At 27.0% G+C, this 22,792-nt stretch overlaps 1 protein-coding gene across 1 annotated transcript; it reads left to right on the top strand.

The window, feature by feature from the left end:
- The first annotated feature begins 7,931 nt into the window (after positions 1-7,931).
- Positions 7,932-10,537, top strand: LOC103488784 (DNA damage-repair/toleration protein DRT100). Its single transcript, XM_008447680.3, has one exon. It carries the CDS (start codon positions 8,442-8,444, stop codon positions 10,239-10,241), a length of 1,800 nt encoding a protein of 599 aa, XP_008445902.1. The 5' UTR covers positions 7,932-8,441; the 3' UTR covers positions 10,242-10,537.
- Positions 10,538-22,792: the final 12,255 nt, after the last annotated feature.

The raw sequence follows: 22,792 nt of genomic DNA on the forward strand, positions 1-22,792 counted from the left end.
TAAACATCGTTTCAAGCCATTTTTGAGATTTGGTCCTTTCAGAAACAAAACTATAAAATTGTTTTCATAAAATAAATTAAAATATTAAAAACCTGTTATATAAAAGACACTTGAAAGCGGATGGGATATGTAAAAATATAATAATCATTTCTGACTACAATTAATACTACTTAACAATTCTTAATTAATTACGATAAATACTATTCCAAAACTCCTCGTTTGATATAATATTTACTATTTGTTACGATTTTTATTGTTTGATATTCATCATTTTTTTTTAATTTTTTGTTACCATGTTCCGGTATATTAACTTACTCCTTGCACCTTGCTTCTTCTCCCTTATTGACTATATATTTAAGACATCAATTATTTTTGATGTTGAACTTAAATCTTATTCTTTTCCAGATTTTTTTAAAATATAAATTAAATGATTATCAAAACAAACATAAAATGTTTTTTTTTTTAAATTACTTTTTTATTTTTAAAGTTAGGTATAAATTCTCATGAATGACCATTTAAAAGAAACAATAGGAAATAATGACATTGTGTGAAGTCAATTATAAAGCAAGGTCTAAAAATTTATATATTAATGTTTTTCTTTGGTTCCAATATAATTAGCAAGTATTCCCAATTTTTGAGGCTGTGGATTAAATTTTCTTAATTTCTCATTACCTTGCTTCCACTTAAAAAATTCCCAATTAATTTGATTAACAAAAGTAATTAATTACTACAAGCAATTAACAAAAATCAATAGACTGAAAGTGGAAGATTAGTTTTCTTTGACGTTTCTTAAGTTTCACATTAAAGAATATTCCAAGACTATCAACCCTAAACATTTTCTTTTTCATGACAAATAGAATTAGAGATTCAAACCGTTGATTGAACGTCAATTGGTGATGGTATATTAACACTAGTCAAACATTTTTCTTCTATGAGTACGATGTCAATCAAACTTAATTCTTATGACACATCGACTATTTATTATTTCACCTATGAATTCTTAGACGAAGGTTAGTTTTAGGACAAATATCAATCTATATCTATAAATGAGTGAATCAATTTAGACATTCTATTAGAATTAATTTTATTTTAAAATAGTTAATGGACATCGCTTTCACTCCTAAATAAAGTTTTTTTTAAAAAAAAGAAATTAGAGAGAAATACAAGAATCAAATAGATAGTAGCCATGTTGTAGGGGTGGTGGGTTGTCTCATAAGACTAGTTGAGGTACGTGTAAGCTAGTCCAAACATCACAAATATATAAAAAAAAGAAGTAGTTTTTATTTGTTTATCTTCCTTGATCACATTAAATACCTATAATAACCGTTATCGTCCTTGTCAAGTTATATGTCCTTCAACTAGTTGGGACCTTTGATAGCAAATTGTTTGAGCAGAGTGATGCATAATCTTTTCTTTAGTTTCTTTTTTTTTTCTTTTTTTTCTTTTTCTTCCTACCACACATACGAAGTTTCGAACCTTCAAACTTAATAAAAAAAAAAATGATATGTCAATTATCTATGGAGATACTTTTTAACATGACATTTAATTATTTTTATACTTTGAGTAATGAGACATTAATTAATATGACTTATGACTTTAATTATTTTAATAAGAATCCCAAAGGATAAAGCCTAAAGGGAGGCTGTTAACATCTCAATAAAGGAAGGCCTACCTTATTATTATTATTATTATTAGAGAGTATATTTCATTTTTCATTAAGAAATAATGAAACTTTATATTAGAGTAAGAAATCCAGCTACATTATTGAATCTGCTTTATTGGGAAATGAAGCAAAAACTTTAACAAAGACACTAATAAGATTATGAATTGAATTTAATTAAATTATAAGATATGCTTTACTTTGCTTCTATATATTGTTAAATTAATATCATTCTTTTTTTTTCTTTTTTTTTGCATCTTATCTACTTTTTATAGTTAGCTAGCTGTCATAAATATTTATAAAACCATTTTTATTAATCAAGTTTCTTAAATGAACTATGAACTATGAAGTATTCATTACACATTATTTAGAAACCTATCTTACTCTTACTTTTTAAGAACATTTGTCGGTCGTTTCCATATATTTTTCTTTCTAGATCTATCGTTTCATTTTTTTTTTTTATAGATTACATTCTTTTATCTGGTAAGTCTACTTTTGAATTGAGGCGTCGTGTGTTAATCTTGGAGAGCAACAACTAAGTTGCGTTTGGATTTTGCTTTCAAATCAGTGGGTTTTATCCACGACACCACAACAATGGACAATCTCGTTAAAATGACAAGTCATTTCCAACCATTCTCGAAAACTACTAACATTTTAATTAAATTTTAATGGCTAGAATTACTTGCCTATTGTATAGTCTATTAGATAGTTCAAAAATAAGTGAAAAAAATGTCTAAATTTTATTTGGCCCGAAGATTTTAAATATTACATAATTTTACTCTTGAAGTTTGAGTTTTATTGTATTTTAGAAGGTTAGTTTTGATGATTTAGTTGTAAGCATAATTTTACTCTTGTAAGCCTCTCTATCCTATGTTGAAAAATATCCCTTTTCTTAGTGCGACTTTCAAGGGCAAAAAAAAGAGAGAGAAAGAAAGGGACCAAACTTTATGTTTGATTAGAGGTGACAAAGTATATCAAATTTAATTTCAATTTAATAAATTAATTTTATATCATTTAACCCAAATTATAATTTCTGTATTTAATTTTGTTGATTATTGATGAGCATTTTTAAGGGACAAACAATTTTGATGGCTAATAATCAATTTAATACTATCAAAATTTAGAAGTTTATAGACTTATAATCTGGTAATGTTTATCACAAAACATACAAGTAAGTTATAGTTGTATAATAAATATTAGGTTGAATATAAACTATTATTACTTAAATTAGGAGTATGGTATATTTTACAAAATTGGGATGTTCGTAAAAATAGTAAAAAAATTTATGATCATAACGTCTAAATCACTACAATTTCTTAAATTACAAAATTAGCAAATTTAAAAGCAAATAGTCTTTTGATAGTCATTTGATATATCTAATTTACGTGTCATTTTTGTAATATTTGCAATATGCATTAAAGAGACGCCGTGAGTTGTTTTTTCTAATTTTTTTGTCATCTAATTCAATTTCCTTAAAAGTTTTTGTATAATTTTTTTTTCTGGTAATATCTTCTCAATTGTAGTGATTATATATTTCAATTTAATAAAAATTAGAGAAAATAATTTGGATAGTAAAAAAAAAAAAAACTATTTACAAGATATAACAAAATGAATAAAAATATTTACAAAATATAGTAAAATATGATCATCTATCTAGGATGGACTATATCTATATTATTATATGATAATCGATGTTGGTCTATTATAGATAGACAATAATATTTTGTTATGGTTACATGTCTTAAAATGGACTTATAATTATTAATTTATAGTTTGAGTGGATATAACTTTCTAAATTTAGATTAATAAATGGGTATTTTTGTAAAAAGAGAAAAGAAAAAACTTTACAAATATTTTAGAATAAAGAGAGGTGTTTTACATCAAGTTGGAATTTAAAATCTTAAAAAGAGAGAAAAAAGAAAAAGGGGGAAAAATGAATTAGGTTTGGAGAGGGGGTAGGACCAATCAAAATGCAAAAGCAAAAGAGAGGACTTTTAAAACTCTTCAACCTTTGAAATTTGTTAAAACTTATTATTATTATTATTATTATTATTATATATATATATATATATATATATATATATATATATATATATAAATTATCACTTTGAGAAATTACATCCAAATTTTGATTGGACCAATTTATTTTCCCTTCCCGCAATCACCGCTTCCTAAATTATTGTTTCATAATTTCTCTTTTCCTAAAAAAAATAAATTAACACTCAAGTTTATATATATATATATATAGTAATTAGATTTTAAATAATTAAGTACATATCAATATTTTAAAATGTTGAAAATATAGTAAAAACTATCAAAGTATTATTGATAAGTTTATCATGATAAACTATGTTGTAAATATTGGTCTATCATTGATAAACCATAAGATTCTATTGAGTCTATTAGCAATAGAAGTCGATTACTTATAAATTTTGCTATATTTTTAATTTTTTTAAAAATGTTGTTATATATTTAATTATTATTCATAAAATTACCATCCGTTATAATTACTCGTATATATAGCAAATAGATTTGAAACTATCTATAAAATATGGGAAAAAGAAACTCAAATGAGCTATTCTTTGCTATATTTGAAAATGTCCAATAAATATTTTAGAACTTTTGGATCAAAATTGAATTTAGAATTGTGTTGTGATGGTCTAAAAATGACAGCTTGAATCGTCGCATCATTTCGAGTTTCGATGTTTATGAGTTTGTTGAGTGGTCAGTTATTGTAAATGAAAAAACTATTAAAAATATAAAACCAGTCATAGATTTGGAATTTTGTTATATTTCGTAAATGTTTCGGTTCATTTTGCTCTATATTTAAAATATGCTTCTAAAAAGTTTTGAAATGTCAATATCTATTTAGTGATATGTCAACCTTCTTAAAAAAGATTTTTAAAATTACGATTGCTTTCTCACAATTTTCAATCATCGTTTTTTAATATTTCCTTTGTAAAATATTGGATTGTTAGTCATATTCTAATAATAAATTTTAGTTTTTCAAAGCTTAGGCTGGATTTTGAAAATACTTGTAAAATGTAGGTAACGAAAAGAGAAATCAATAGGTGCATATGGTATTTATAAGTTTAATTTTCAAATTCAGAATAAACAATCAAATGATTATTAAATCAGACCTTAGGCTTTTGTTGTTAATAGAGTTCAACGTTTCGTATTTGATTTGTATGTGTGTTTTCTTTTTTCTCTTCTTATATTCAAAATTGGTTAATTAGTTAATTTGTTCGACTAAGATTTTTGAAAGTCTAAGATCGATAATGTATATTCACTTTCACTCATAAATGTTTTGACGACATGAAAAAAGGTCAATAAAACATTTTTCAGTCTCAATTGAGTTATAGTTTCTAATTTCATAAAAACAAATAGTAAACTTAAATAAATGTTAATTTTTAATAATGTGCTTTCTAATCCTAACAAATCGAAAAGAAAAGAACAACTAACTTCATTGTCGTTTCCTTCGATATATATATGTGTATATATATAACATTAAGATTATATTTTGAAGAGATTCTTAAAAGATATAAACATATCATGAAAACTCAGTAAAAATAAGTTAAATCTTATCAGCTTTTTTCTTATATGGTTTTTTTCTTTTCTTTTAATTTTATGGTTAATAAAAAAATTATTGTCATAATATTCATAAATATAGCAAAACATCATTATTTATAGATATATTACTGTCTATGCTATCTTGATCAATTACAACCCATCATAGGTAAATTGTGATATTTTATAAATATTTTGGTTCATTTTGCTGTATTTAAAAATAGCCTAATAGTATATGATTTTTATTTTGTTTTGTTTTTCTACTATACTTTTATACTTATAATGTAAACGTTTTCAAAGAGCACATTCTTTCCTAATTATGGATCCTATATCTAGTGGTGGTTCGATCATTCGCTATTCTTTCTCCATGTTATGCGGACTCCTATTAAGTTTTCGAACCTTTCTCGATTATTTTAAGTTGAACTTTGAGGCAACTCTTTTGCATGGTGAAGTGTGTATTAAACCTATTGTTCGTGATTCAAATAGTGATGTTTGCTTGCTACGTAAAACTATTTTTCTATGAGATCGCAGATATAACTAAGCTCATTGAGGCTATTGAAGTAATGTTTGAGAAATTTTTAGGGTAATTAGAATGGATAGCAATTGTTAGAATAATTATTAACTATGTAACAACATTTTAAAAAAATTGCAAATATAGCAAAATCTATCGGTGATAGACTTCTATCGTTGATAGACTCCTATGGTTTATCAGCGATAGACCGACATTTACTACATAGTCTATCGGTAATAGACTCCTATCATTGATAGATTTTGACAAATTTTGCTATATTTGCAATTTTTTTAAAATTTTGCTATATACTTAATTATTTTGAATATAATTGCTACATTTGCAACTATCCCAAATTTTTAAAGCTCTTGAACAAAGCTGCTGGCATTTTCTTTTATTTGGATCGTAGGATTCCCTTATCCACTTACGTCTCTTGGTTAAGAAAGTAGGAAGTGAATGAGATTCGGGATTTTATGAACTCCATTCGCGATTTCCATCACGATAGATCTGTGTCCAAAGACTCCCTTCTAATCAACACTAATAATAATTGTTATTTTGTGAAAAAAGGTTGTAAAATGAGAACTTTATTAGCATAGAAATTGGTCAAATATGAAACCACTTTAGACCACCGCCTTGGCCAACTAAGTCAACTAATGGTTGAATTTTCACTCTAATGGGAGCTTACTATAAAACATGATTACACCTTATATTATATATATATATATATAATGCAATTGTTATATATACTATAACCATGTAGATCTTTTCTTTTTCTTTTTCTCTTTGGTATAGAGGACATGGAAATTATTTTAATAATTTTTTAACCATCAACTTAGAGGACGATAAATATGAATGACTAAAAATTACATCATTTATCGTAATTAGAATTCATTAAGGGATAATGAAATTGGAATGCATCAAAATTTATGTTTAGATTGAACGTTTTGAACGTGAATTGTAATATTAATCTCACTTTGTTTAAGCAATTCTCATTTAAATTCTATTTCTCAACATTTTCACTTGTTTACGTTTTCATTTATCTCACCCCCAATTTGACAAGCATTCCAACATTTTTCTAATTTTCAATAATTTGAATTGCATTACAACTCGATCTCTAAACACCCTTAACTTATTTCTCTTTTTTTTTTTTATGAATATCGGAGTTGCAATTCAACTTGAATATTTAGAATAGCCTTTGTCACATGCAAAGAGGAGAATAAAAAGGAATGTAAAGGATGATACAAAATTAATGAATTTGCTTCTCTTCTCTCTTAGTACTTATAATTGTAATAATTTGTACTCATCTTTGTCATCAAATATATGCAAATATAATTAGTATGTTATGTTACTTATAATTAAAATTCCTATCTATAATTGTATGTATATACAAATTGGCCACTTCACAAAGTCCAAGGTTTTTGCCTCTGTTTAGGTTGGTGAAAAAGTGTTCTACTTTTAGTATTAATCAATACCAAACCCTATTGGGTACACTTTGGTTATGGCTTTAATAAATGATATCATGATTGTGACTGTTTTCATCAATAAAATAAATCTCTCCCTAAAGTTATTCAAGCAGACTTTAGGGAAATTCCAATTAAATACACAAATAACTCTAAAGTGTTTTCTTTGCTACTTAGTTGAAAAATCTATGTCTGTATCAATATATTAATACTGTAGAAGAGATGGAAATTTGGTTTAGATAAAAAAGGAAGGAAAATATTAATGGTGATCATAGATATTTTAAAACTAAATTTTATTGTTCGTCTTTCGATTTTAAAAATATATGGTTTTAGTCTTTTTATATTGTAAAAATATTCTATCGTTGATTTTTTTTAGACATTTCAAAACTATTTTTTTTTGATACAATTAAATAAAAAATTGAATGTAAATTCTAAAATAAAATTTTCTTTTGCTATATGATGTTATCGTTTAAAGCAAATTCTAATAAATTATTAATGAAAATGTAAATATGAATATTAAATTGACTTAGATACAAATATGGGGATTTTAGGATCATAAAATAAAATAAATAAATTGATTAATGGATTAAAACACTAACCCAATCAAATTAAGGTCAACTTAGAAATGATATAATTAACGAGAGTTGATGTTAATAACACTAGAAACTCAGTGGAAAAAAGAAATGAAATGATGGGGAGGGGGCAATAAAATTAAGTATGATAAGTTAATTTTGAGGTTTAATTTTTTTGTTTTTTTTTTTTTTTTGGTTTTTTTGTTTTACTCTCTTCAAAGGCTAAGGAATTTGAATACAGTGCGCTCCAACTTTCAAATGCAATTGGGATCCTTGTGATCAAACGGCTATAAAAAAAAAACAAAAACTATGCATGTGAATCTCTTTAAACTTATTGATATTCAAACTTTGATTTACAAATTTCTCACTCTTTCATTTCACTTTCTCCAAAAAGCACTTCCTTCTTCTTCTTCTTCTTCTTCTTCTTCTTCTTTATATTCTTCTTCTTCTTCTTCTCTATAAATACTTCCTCCATTCTCTCCTCTTTTTGAAGCTTTGCATATTTTTATCAACAACCCCTTCTTTTTCATCATTATTCCTTCTTGTCTAAGTGAAAGAATAGAATAAAAATCCTTGTCTGTCCATCACTTTTTCCACCTTTTTTTTCCCTTCTTTCTTTTCCTTATTGATTTTCACCAGAATTGTCGGATCTGATTACAACTCATCTCTCAAAAATGCAGTTTCTCAAATGGGTATTGCTTTTTCTCTGCTTCTGTGATGTCTTGCTGGGTATGTCGGTTGCAGAGACGACGATGACGACGGTGGCGGCTCCGGTTTGTGCAGAGGAAGATAGAGCTTCATTGTTGAGCTTCAAGGCGAGAATTGTGCAGGACACGACGGATATTCTAGCGTCGTGGACTGGGATGGATTGCTGTAACGGTGATTGGGAAGGTGTGGCGTGTGGCGCGACGGGACGAGTGACGAGCTTGGAGTTGCAAAGACCAGTGAAGAATAATGAGATGTTCATGAAGGGTACACTGTCTGCTGCTCTTGGGAATCTTCGTTTTCTTGAGGTAATTGTGATAAGTGGAATGAAGCATATCAGCGGTTCAATTCCTGAGAGTATCACAGCTTTGCCTCATTTAACTCAACTTGTTCTGGAAGACAATGCCCTTGGAGGGGCTATCCCTTCAAGTTTAGGTCATTTGTCTTCTCTTCAGATCCTCTCTTTGAGTGGCAACCATTTGGCAGGGCAGATTCCACCTACCATAGGAAACCTTAACAACCTTCTCCAGCTAAATTTAGCAAGAAATTCACTTTCTGGTCCAATCCCACTGACATTCAAGACCTTCCCTAGCTTACAGTACTTTGATCTCAGCTCCAACAAACTCTCTGGCGCCATCCCTGATCATGTGGGTCGGTTCAAAAACCTCACTTACATTGACCTCTCAAACAACCAAATTTCAGGGCCAATCCCCATCTCCATTTTCAGCTTGCCCAAGCTTTTGGACTTGTTATTAAGCAATAACAAACTCACAGGAACCATTCCAGTCCAAATTGAAGGCCTCAAATCCATTACCACTCTCTCTCTCAGTGGCAATCAACTTAAAGGTCAGATACCAGCTTCCATTTCAAAGCTTCAGAATCTATGGAACCTTAACTTATCAAGAAATGGGCTGTCAGATCCATTGCCAACCATTCTTTCAAGTAATATCCCTTCACTTTTGACAATAGATCTCTCTTATAACAACTTTATTTTTGAGACAGTTCCTGATTGGATCAGAAACAAGCAACTCTCAGAAGTGCATCTTGCTGGGTGTGGCCTTAAGGGAGCTCTCCCCATCTTCAGAAAACCTGATTCTATAACCTCCATAGACTTCTCAGACAATCACTTCATTGATAGGATTTCAAGTTTCTTGACAAACATGTCAAGCTTGCAAAAACTCAAGCTCTCAAACAACCAGCTGAAATTTAACCTCTCAGAACTCAAATTGCCAAATGTTCTCTCCTCTCTCGATCTTCACTCAAATCAAATTTCTGGGTCTCTCTCAAACATCTTAAACAGCAAAACCAGTGGATTTCTAGAGGAAATTGATGTATCAAAGAATCAAATTACCGGCATCTTCCCAGAGTTAAACTCTGGCTTGGGATTGAAGGTCCTCAACATAGGATCAAACAAAATCACCGGCCACATTCCAAGCTCAATCTCGAACCTGGGAGAGTTAATAAAGTTAGATATTTCAAGAAATCAAATACAAGGAACTATCCCCATGAGTATTGGATCAATGGTGAAGCTCCAATGGCTTGATATCTCCATTAATTCTCTCACAGGCAAAATACCAAACACTTTGTTGGCAATTGAACGGCTTCGACATGCGAACTTCAGAGCGAATAGATTGTGTGGAAAAATCCCACAAGGGAGGCCGTTCAATGTGTTTCCGGCCGCCGCTTATGCTCATAATCTGTGCCTTTGTGGGACGCCATTGCCGCCCTGTAGAGAATCAGAAGAATCGAAAAAGAAGAGGAAGCAGTGAAAACAAAGACGAAAAAAGAAGTGCCCATTACAAGAATTGCTTGTTTATTGTGGCTCATCGTCTCAATTGAGCCCTGCCATGGCGTTGAGGAGCTGATCTGCTCCTTTATATACATAATAATAGTAATAAGTTTCATTTGTTTTTCTTATTTTCTTCTTCATCTTCATCTTCTTGTTGATTTGATTATATAGTTAACTTATCTTGTTTACTTGATTCATATTTTGTGTACTTCTCTAAGAAAACATAAAAACAAAATTCTTATTATTCTTATTATAAAATAATATACTTTCATCAAATAACCCCCTCTTCTTTCTAACTTTAGTAAAATTTAATCATTCAAATATATAAAACTTAAATATCATAAATACATAGATATAGATACTCTAAATACATCTCATCGATCAAGAGATCTAAAATTTAAATTTTGAAAGAATCTAATTTTTCGAAACGAAATACATTTTTTTCTTTCCATAACGTAACTAAAAAGAAATCTAATTTTTTATACTATAAAGTAGGTAACAATTTAATTATCTAATTTGTTACTATGAAATAAAATAATCATTAAACCATCTATGTGGATAAGAAAAATACATAAATTATAAAAACTAATTTGTTTTTTTAGTAAATTTTGTTATTTATTTCACTTTGGTAAGATTTCGTTAGTACAAAACATCATTATAGATATAAGGTCAAATTGCACAAACCACCCCATAAATTATGCTGATAGTTGCAATTATACTTTTAAGTTTTAAAAATTAAAAACCTAGCCCTCAAATTTATCTAAATTTAAAAATTGGACTTTCAAATTTACATAAATTGTACTGGTTATATAAATTTAAAAATTCAATTTTTTTTTATCATTTGTGGATTTAATTCTACTTTTACTGTAAATTTGAGAATCCAATTTTACGATATTTAAAAGTTTTGAGATTCAACTATTATAATCAAAAGTTTAAACGCATAACTGGATAAGTAGCGAGTTAACCCTATCAAATCAATGAAAAAACATGGTTTTGATTGTATTATTTATTTATTTTGGTTAAAGGTTTGATGGACTATTTTCAAAGTTTGTGAGGATATAGTAAAAGTTTGATTAGATTCATTGGGCAATAAATACATTTTTTTTCTATTTGAATTTTAAATAAATAGTTATTATTTATTATTTATGGCCGTCCAATAATTTTTTCTTTTTGAAGAATTATAGAAAATGGAAAAATTGAAAAACTATTTACAAGTCCAATAGTTTTTTTTTTTTATTATTTAGTAGTTTGAAAATATAAATTTGCATCTTTTTTTACGAACATCACTAAATGTAATTGACAGTAATTAAAATTACTTTGTAAAAACTAACGAAACTAAAGTGAGAAATCATGAAGTGAACTTCACGAATCACCCAATTAACTAAATGATTTGCCACTTCTTTGAGAATTTTCAATTTAAAGAACGAATTAATAACGACTTTAAAGATTTGTTCTTGAAACTTTTAAATTTGATTTTTAGAAGGAAAAATAATAAAAAAAAGTTGTTTCTTTTTCTTAATTTATTATGATTGTCTTGAAAACCACTTTTGATTATCTTAAATAATTTCAGATACACTAAATATACATTAAGTTTTTTTAAATTATTTTCCGAATGTTCTTGTGGAGATAAAAGGTGACTTCATTAACTTTGAATAGAGATGGAAAAAGAAAACATCATTGTTTTGAAAAGCAATTCCACATCTCCCTTGTGGACAAAACAAAACGGTGGGAGGAGTTTGGGCCATAGAAATTTAAGATGGGCCCTTATGTTGGGAAATGGGCTTCCGCCTTGACAATGAGCCCAATGCAAATGTTACGTAGTCAGAATTTCCTTTTTTTTTTTTTTCTTTTTCTTTTTCTTTTTCGAAATGTATAGTATTAATGTATAGATTGTGAGAATCAAAGCTTTGATATTTCATAGTATAATCAGAAAGTACTTAGTTAAAAGTTGTATTAATATATACTTTTTGATCTTTCAAATAATTTATTTTTAGAATGCTCCTATGATTGATGTTGAATTTGAGGAACAATCGATTTAAGATAACTCGTATAGTTCTCTACTTCTTTTAATATCAATACTCTTTTTCATTTCTTTTGTTTAATTTTCATGAACCCAATTTTTTCATCAACAAAACGGAAGCCAAAGTTTTAAAAGTTAAAAGTACCTTTTGAATCATGATAAACTTTCTTGAGAGATTAATAATGTGAATTGCAAAAAAGAAGAAAGAAAGATCAACCAAATCTTCATCGTTATAAATTTAGTAACGTACATGTTTTCTTTCTTTATCCTTCTATGTATCGTGACCCAATCTTAATATCACTAGTTCTTATGCGTGCCCTTTTCTATATTTTAATTAATTATCTCAAATGACATATTAACACTCACTCATTTACTAATCTCAACAACACAATGATAAACATTTAAAAGAAAATGGAGGAAGAAGAGAGGAAACAAAAAAATGGAAAAGTGTTTTAACAAAGGAGGGAAAAAAAAAGAAGAGAGCATTTTTGTTAAAAGCTAAGGGTACTAATGCAATTTTCGTTAATTCATCTAGGTATAAGAAAGACACAAAGGCTAATTAAGCTGTGTTACCCACAGCCAGTGATTAACTTTGAAGATAAGAAACATATATAAAACTGATAACATTTTTTTAAAAAATTTATTATTATGTTTGTTAAGAGTATATAATATGTATTATAGTATTTTTTTATGTTAGGTTATGTTAAAGTGTTCAATATTATGTAATAATTAATAGCTTTTTTGATAATTAGTTTAGGTTTGTTTCTTTTAAGATCTTGATCTGATCTTCTTCCCTTGTGTAAGTTTGGTTGGGAACCCTAATGTATTCACCTTTTCCTTTTATCTCTCTAGCTACCATTTTCTCTCGATCTTCTCTAAAACCCAAATCAATATAACTTCAAATTTCTCGAGGAAGAAGTAAAAATGTGAGAAGTTTATAGAGAAAGACAGATAACAGAGAATATGTTACATACGTATTTTAACATAATATAATACACAATAATATTAAATACTCTAAAAAGAAAAAAATCGTGCTTCCATTGTTGGAGTTTTTGTCCAGATGACTATCTTAGAAGTATGTTTATGATTGATGACTTACATTCCTCGTAAAAGGAAAGTACGGTTAATTTTGTTATAACATGTTGCTTACGTCACAACTCATTGTTCCTTTTTGTTAACTTATCACATTAGAGGGATGGTCATGTGTATCATCCTAACGTGATGATGTCATCTCTATCACAATCCTCATTTTTTTAAAAGCAAAGTCTAACGAAGTGGAAGAAAAATAAGGAAACACAAAACAAATTACATTATAAGTATGGCGTTAGAGATGATCATGTATGTAGTCCTATCGTTATGATTAACCCTAGCTAATGCGATACATTACAGGATATTGGCTGGTTATTGATGTATATACAAAAGACTATAAATGGTGAGAGTGGAATCATTAATCATAAACAACCTTCACAGAGGATCAAACCGTAAGAATACTATCAGTCTATCACTTCATTCCCACATTCAAACTAAAATATATATAACTACAAGATCACGATTAAGTGGATAAGATGCTTCTGATCTCTCATTATTTTCATATACATTAGGTTAAACTCAATATATATATAACCAACAGGAAGAGACCTTCATACATCTGATTACTTAATATAATCATAATTCAGTAATAATTATATATATGAAAGAGAAAATGTTAAAAATGACCTCTTTTTTGTTGCCCAAGGTTGGATAAAACAATTAGAAAGCCATAAAGAAAAGAGAAGAAAATATTAGAAAAAAGGAAGCAAAGATTTTAGTTTTGTTTAATTAACTTATGATGAACTAAAGAAGCCAAAGTTGCCATCATCGAAGTTCAAAGAATAACTGAAAGGGTCATAGTGGAAACTGAGGTTCTTTTTCCTGCGGGACCTTGCCGCCATCTGCCGCTCGATCTCCGCCCTCACAAGGCGGAAGAACCTCCTGATCTTCCTCTTCCTGCTCCACATGCATCTCCCAGCCACAAAATTATATATATGAAAAAAAGGTTTCTTTGGGAGGATTTTTTTAGAGAAATGGGAAAAGGAGAGAAGGGATAAGAAGATGTCATCACAGTCAGAAAGAGAGAGATATGGATAGTTCATTAGTTCTTTGGGTTCGGTTTTTTCATGTGTGTTTTGAAAGCTACTTTTCATTCTAACTTTATTTGTTATTCTATTCTATACAAATTTGCATTGGAAGGTGTCTATATATTTATGTAATACCTGCATTGAATCTTTTTTCCAATGCTTTGAACCACCAAACATATACGTTGATATCTATGATCTCCAACTTTAAACAACCAAATTAGGTTTGGTAGTATTCAGGTGATCAATGCCTCCAAAACTAAATAATTTATGTATTTAACATATTTTATAGTTTATAATTTAACTCTTAGAGACATTATTGCTCCATATTCAAAATTATATATTATCTAGCAATAAACAATTTCCTCTATTCGTAAACGTAGGTAAAAATGAACATGTTAATTTTTATGTTGGTTTTTTTTATTGTTTTACAATTTATGTTTTCTTTTATTTGTCAATTTCATATAAAAATATGAACAATAAATCATCTAAAAGTATAAAATATTTATTTGTTAATTTAAATATATAATTTTGAATGATATGTTTCTATGACATATTTCTTAGGAAAAAAAAAACATTCATTAACATCAAAATTTTATGAGCAATATTTGTAAAATTCACACGTTAATGTTTTCAAAACAATGTTACATTTTAAACCTACGTAGTACTAAATTAATAGATTGAAATGAAAATATAAGTGAAATATCTCCCCTAGTTGAAATGAAAGATCATAAGGTTATTAATTATTACCACATTTATTTTTTGAAAGATATTGGCCACATGATTTAACACATAATTAATTAGTTCTGCTCTCTACAATTTGATCATTTGGTAATTTTCTGTATTCTTTCATTATGAAAGCAACTCTATATTCTTTTCAATTTACACATCCTTCCAAACCCTTTTCTTAGGGTCAACTAAAATATGGATGTTGATAGTCGATATCAAAAATATTGATATTGAACTTTAAATTATTTGTTTCTCTATTTTTTTTTAAAATGATTTATTAGATATGAAATTAAAGTGTGTGTCCGATAGGAATATATATATTAAAAATAAAGTTCACGCACACTTTTTTTACTTCTAAATATCTTCATTTCTTATCTACTTTTTACCGATGATTTTAAAAAACCAAACCAAATTTTTAAAATTAAAGAAGTAATTTTCCTAAGAATTCTTAAGTACAAAATGTGTAAATTATTGTAAGAAATGAGGAGAAAATAAGGTTAAATTTTGAAAAACCAAAACACATACAGAAAATGAAATGATTACCAAATGAGGCCTTAGATATTCGATAAATACAAAATTGAAAACATAGAAACTAAGAGCTACCTATTTGATATTAATTGAATTGAAAGTTTAGATATCAACCGGACATTATCTTTAAAGTCTAAAGGGCCATATAGATAAAAAAAAAATTGAAAGTTTGGAACTAAGCTCATAATTTAGCCCTCTGTTTTTTTATATGCTTAAATTCAAATCTTATTGACAAAGAGTCTCGTATTCAAATCTCCGTAATGTTTAAAAAAATCAGAAGGCCAACATAGAAAACACACATCCCAAGAGATAAAAGTGAGAGTCAACGAACCCGAAATGAAAAATATATATTGATTGGAAGGTAACTAACTCGAGCGTACCCTTGTAAACTTTCAAGAACCAACTTCGTTCATTTATATTCACATCACCATCGTCATCTTTTGACCTATATAAGTATTTATATATTATGATCATATTAGTTTGTTTGATAAAAGTATGTTAAATGGTAAATTTGTTAGAATTTTGTTCCTATTATTAAATAAATTATCTCATAAATAGTTCTTATTAGAATATGATTAGAACCAAATATTTTATCATAAAAACTAAATTAATTTTATTACCATTCAATTGTGTGTTAAAAGAAATCATTAAAGTTCAAAAATTGTAGTAAAAGATAATAAGTAAAAGTTTTTTATTTTTCCTTTCTTTTTTCGTTCCTTTAGAATTGCGGTTTTTATTCTTAAAAACGGCGTAGAATTAGTTACTTTCCTAATCTCTATAACAATAGATGAGTTTAATCTTTCAAGATTTCAAAATATATATTAGGTTCTCGAATTTTTAAGAATGAATTTGAAAGGTCGATAAATATAGCTTTCTCATTTTATTTATTTTTTGAATTTGTGACAATTCAAGAAGAAGACCGAAAATAATGGTAGGGAGAAAAAGATTTTGTTTTATATATATATATATATATATATTTTACCACTTTTGGGAAGTAAGAACACAATTTGAATCCTATGAACCGAACCGTCGTTGAAAATTCAAGAAATAAAAGTAAATTTTTAAAGAAATAAATTACATATATTTGGTCCATGAAATTTGAAATTTGAGGTTAGGTTTCATGATTGAGCAATGACCTCTCTATTTATTATTATTATCATTTTTGATAAATCACATCTTCTCCTCTCCTTTTCCTCAACTCCCTTTATAGTTTTGCTTGGGGTTTTGGATTTTCCCCCAAAGCTAATTGTTACGTGCTTTATTCACCTTGGAGAAAAAAAGGAAAATGAAAAATAATTGATTCCTCTGTTTCAAAAGTATTATTATTTTACCGTTTAAAATCGAGTTTTGTTTCACTTTTAGTCTCCGAAAGATTTCAAGATTTACACCCTTTAACTCTAATTTTGTTATTAATATTAATATCTATTAACTTATTTAAAATTTAAAATTCCAACAGTGAAACATAAAAGAATTACAATTCATTTAAAATAACTAACAAATACTAACACTAAAGACAAAAAGAAAAAGAATGTTTAATGGAAAATGAAGATTATTATTAAAAGTAGAAATATTGAAATGAAGGGATGAAATTGAAATAAAAGTAAAATGGAAAGAATTTGAAATTTAGAAAATAAGTTAAAAATAAAACTAAAAAAAGTATTTTTCTAAAAGAAGAAATAGAAAATGAATTTATATGGAAATAGAATTTGTGGACTGTCCAATACGGCGGTGGGCTGTGAGGTTGGCCCATTACGGGGTCAGACTACGATGAGTTTGGAAAATACCATTTGAAAAATTTAGGGAAAACACATACTTTAAATAAATATGGTTTCATACCATAATTATCTTATATCACATTCATCATGCATCCTGTTATAACTTACCTATTTAATGTATTAAATAAATAATATTTTTGTTTTCATTTATTTAATTATAGATTATCATTTTTATGGTAAGAATATATTAAAGAATTTCCACAAAATTAATAAAATTCTGCCAACCCCGTTTTCTTGGCTGTCCAGAGTTCGCACACGGTTGTTTACATATGCATTGGTCCATCTTCCTTATTTCATTGTGTTTATATTTTTAATATATTATTAATAATAAAGGTAGGTAGTTTGGTCAACTGGACTCTACGTTTGTGTAAAAATTAAAGCCTTTTAGGACATTTATGAAATTTTTTGGAACTTTGGGTTCATCTTCTAATAATGCACCCCTATTTAGACTAAAGTAGTTAAAACTCAAATATAAAGGAGCCAAGCTCGGTTACATGTTAATTTACAAATCTTGAGATAGACCTAGGTTGGGTTGTGCTTTATGATTGTTCTTTAGTTTGGGTTGGGTTCAAACACTTTTTTTTTACAATTTAAATAATTCTCATTAAATTATAAATTCAGTCCAATTCAACTATAGAACATTTGGATTGGTTTTGAATTAGATAGATCACTTAATTAAATTTTTGTTCTAAAATTAAATTAAATTATTTTCTTATTAATGATCAAACTCTTTATCCTAAGTTGATGTCATAACTAAAAAGAAACGATAATAAGAGACACTTTCTTGAAAATAGGAAAACTAAATTTTCATTAAAAACATAATACTGTAACACTGATACATACATAGACGTGAAAGCAAAACTGAGTCCCCATATGACATGTCACGGATCCTTCCTTGTCGTTCACCAGCTTTCCTCTACCTTTACCTTTGCCTGAAATATTAAATATAGAAAAAGTGAGAATAAACATATATTCAGTAAATGACCTACTACTAGTCTCGCTAGATGTCTGTTAACTTCCCATTAGAGTCTTGTAAGGAAGTACCCCTAAACTAGCGTGTTCCTGAACATACACAATCTAGTGATCCCATAGGAACACATTTGGTATTCGGTGAACCCAAAGGAACACCTAAGACAAAACTAGTATTCGATGAACTTGAAAGAACACCTAGAACAAATTAGTCTTCAGTGAACTCGAAGGAACACTTAGGACAATCAGATTGTAAGTGACCCCGTCGGACCACTCATATACATAATATCTCATGAGATTGGTGATCTCGCCAGACCACATAGATATAAAAAAGGTGGTGATCACGAGGAACACCCACATGAGTACAACTCTAATAGACATAAACATGACATGAATAATTAATTATAACGTTCTTAATTATGTGATTAATATATCATGCATCATTATCAACGTAGATTAGTCATCAAAATAATATCAATCATAATCATCATCAATCATTAACACAATATGCACCTTAGCTACATCGATGCATAATAGAAAATTACATGCAAGCTCTAACTTCAGTTCGAATGTCTAGTAGGAGAATCTCTTACTCGAAGATTTTAGTCAAACAAAATACTCCCTAGCTGACAGTAAAAATTCTCCAATTAATTTGATCCTAATCATGAAAGAAAATTTCAGCATCTTAATTAATAAAATTAACAATTGACTATCATTCAAAGTTTTTTTCCAAATCAATTAACTTCCTAACAAAATTAGGGTTGAAATCAATTTAATCTTGATTGGAAAAAATCAAGATTAAATCTTAAAAATTTAGCCAATTAAACCTTTAAAGAAATTCCAATTAGATTAAAAAATTAGCCAATTGAACTTTTTTTTTTTTAACTTAAAACATTACAATGCTATTTATAAACCCCAAATAATAAGAATAATATTTATTATTAATATTTCATTTTCCTTTTAGAATATATATAATACCAAAATATACATATATTTTTATTCCCATTATTTTTACTTAATAAATTTCTTAAATGCACAAAATCTCAAGCATTTATAACAATCGATAATAATAATAATAATACTTATTTATTATTATTATTCTCTCACCAAAATCTATAATAAACATATCTATTTATTTAAACTATTATTCTCTCTATTAAATAAATATATCATATTTTCTCGTCCAATCAAAATCATCCATCTCTCCTCATGAATTATTTTATTTTCCAAATAACTATAATTATATTCCGTTGTATAATTAACTTCACTTTTTCATATTAATTATCTATACAAAACCAAATAACTAATATTATATTTCAAAAGATCGAAATTATTAATTAAATATATATATACTCAATTAAATCAAATTCCACTAACCAACTTTTCCTTCCAAAATCTCCAATTAACTTAAATCCTCAATCCTTTTAATCAATCAAAGATTTTCCAATAAATCACTCATAAATTTCAACATGAATTATCTTAACCCAACTATTAAATTTTGGCTTCAATCTTTAATTTAACACCCAAATAATTTAAAATAATTAATAAAAACTTCTTAAAGGTTTTAGATGTTACATTCTCTTTTCCCAATAATTATCGATTTTCCTTTTAAATAAATCAAATTCATTCTCTTTTCTTATTTATCCAATCATATCAATTTTTTTTTTCAGAATCAATATTTATCTTTCTTCAAAATAATTAATTATCTTCTATAATAATTAATTATTTTTTTCTAAAACAATTAATTATCTTTCACAATAATTAATTATTATTTATCTTTCTCCAAAATAATTATTCTTTTACAAATAATTATATTTTCTCAAAATATAAATATTTTTCTTTTCTTCCTTAATAAATATAATTTCTCCAAAATACATATTATATTTTCCTTAAATAATTATATTTCAACAAATATAATTATCCTTTCCTTCCTATAATAATTATGTATATATTTCCACATATACATATAATTATCAAATCTCCAACAAAATTTCCACTCTACAATTTAATTAAATAACATCCATAATTATTTAATTTAATTCAATTTCAACAACACAAAAAATCCCCAACTTTACTCAAACCTCATAACATACAACTTAATCAAAATCAAAACAAACACCACAAGCCAAAACCTCTAGTTAATTAAATATTCATCTAACAAATATTTAATTAATTTCGATTTCCAGAAAATCGAATAATTCTCATTAAATGAATTAAAAAATAACACCTAATAAATTAAATCTATTTAAACAAAACTAAGATAACTAACTCAAAAATTATCTTAATTTTAGGGGTGTTACACTTATATTGAACTATGAATAAGGTTGAGAACTCAATATCTAACTATTAACTAACTTTAAATTATGAAAGTTTTCTTTCTATAGTCTAAAAATTGTTTTTAAGAGTAGTCGGAGTATAAATATAATATATCATAAGTTGAAAAAGTAATCTTTTTAAAAAGAATAATTAGTTCGAAATGATTTGAGTTGTTTTCGACGAACTCAGGAATCAAATTAATCGTAAGATTTTAAATTCAAACCGTGGATTGATCTAGTTTTATGAGTCAATGAGATTTTTAAATGCTTGAGGTTAAGATATTGACAAAAGTAGATTGCCATGCCTAGAATTATTAAATTTAATTAAAAAATAATTAAACCAAAGTTTTACATATTAATTTTTTTAAACTAAAAATTGAATTAAATAATTAGCGATCAGAACTAACCCAACTTAAATATTTTTTGTAGTCAAGTCAGATTGAGTTCATTTTTTTAATAAGGATTATTTAGGTTGAAAAACTTATGACTCGAACAATTAGATTGAGCCTAAAGAGAGTTTAAAAGGTCTTTCAACTCAATCCAACTCAACATATAAACACCTCTAGGATTGCAGGTTAGACTTTGTAGAAGATTTGTTTTTCCTTGAATTTCAAACTATGTAAAGTTAGACGTTTCTTAGATTAAATGCTGTGATCTTAAGAAGAAATTAGAAAAAGAAATTGGACGTTGCAAAATATAATATGAAAAATTATAATTTTCTTTTAAATAAGTGGTTTTATACGAAGATGACATCTTTCGAAATATTAAAAAAACACTCGTTTTTTTTAATATTTCTTTTTTTGATATTTATAGCGAAAGAAAACAAAACCTTTGTGAATATTAAAACATAAAAATTTGAATAGTTAAATTCATGGTTAATTAGAAACTTCAAATTGGATTGAAAGCCTGAACTAAGACGATACTTCTTCCTTTTTTAATGAGGTTTTTTTTTTTTTTTTTTTTTAATTTTTATTTTGGTTATGTAACACTTCAATATGACAAATATGTTTGTTAGATTTTATATTTTTATTTGATTTTGATTTTAATTGTGAAGAGTTACTTAATTACTAGTCTATATATAGTTTTCTTGTTTCTTTCATCCCAATTACTCCAAATCTAAAACTTCCTTCATTTTCTTTCTTCTTTCCAACTCTAGAGCAAGTATCCTACCGTTTTACAAAACTCGAGTAACTTAATATTATAGTTCTACCAAAATTACTCTTTGTATCATATTGAGAGATAATCGTCGTAGTTTGCTAGTAGTTAGTGTAAAACAAATAACTGTCTTTAAGATATCATTTATCTAATGCGTGCCTTGACTAGTGCTTATTAACGTCTTTACAATATCTTCATAAGTCCCGTTATACTACTTATCTTTAAAACATTATTATATCCAATACATGTACGATATTAACGAAGTGTAATCAATTTGGTAGTATATTCAAATGTTATAAATCATTTAACCACAATTTTACCCCCTATTTTCTTTGTCCTAATTGTTCATATAATCCATTTGTAAGGATGTGGAAAGCTTTCTTTTGATTGTAAGCAGAGAAAATGTAGAAAGAATCAACAAGATTGAGAAATCATTTTTCTACAAATCATATATCAAAATTTTGTATAGAATATAATAAAAAAGATTAATTTGAAAACTGTCAAATGAAATATATATATATATATATATATATATATATATATATATTTATATTATAATTAAAATAAAAGTGAAGCTTTTAGTTGTAATAATTGTGGAATTATTAGTAGTTAATTAATTAAGTAATAGTAAGAGGCACCACTCGTGCATTTTTTTTTTGTTTGTGACATTAATCACAATGTTCCACTAAGATTATTACTTTAATATAGAATTATAATCCTACCAAAATTGTTTGGTTTTGTCGTGTTTAATTAATGTATAAAATATGCCCTTCCAATATCTTCTATTTTAATCTACAATAATTCATACCATCTACCATAACATTCAATCCCATTTTTAATTTCATAAGTGCCCATAACACATATTATTTATTATTATTATTATCATTATTTTTAAATTATTTATATCTATATCTATCTATCTATAT

The sequence above is a fragment of the Cucumis melo genome, chromosome 10 (assembly GCF_025177605.1).
Source record: "Cucumis melo cultivar AY chromosome 10, USDA_Cmelo_AY_1.0, whole genome shotgun sequence".
Classification (NCBI taxonomy): domain Eukaryota; kingdom Viridiplantae; phylum Streptophyta; class Magnoliopsida; order Cucurbitales; family Cucurbitaceae; genus Cucumis; species Cucumis melo.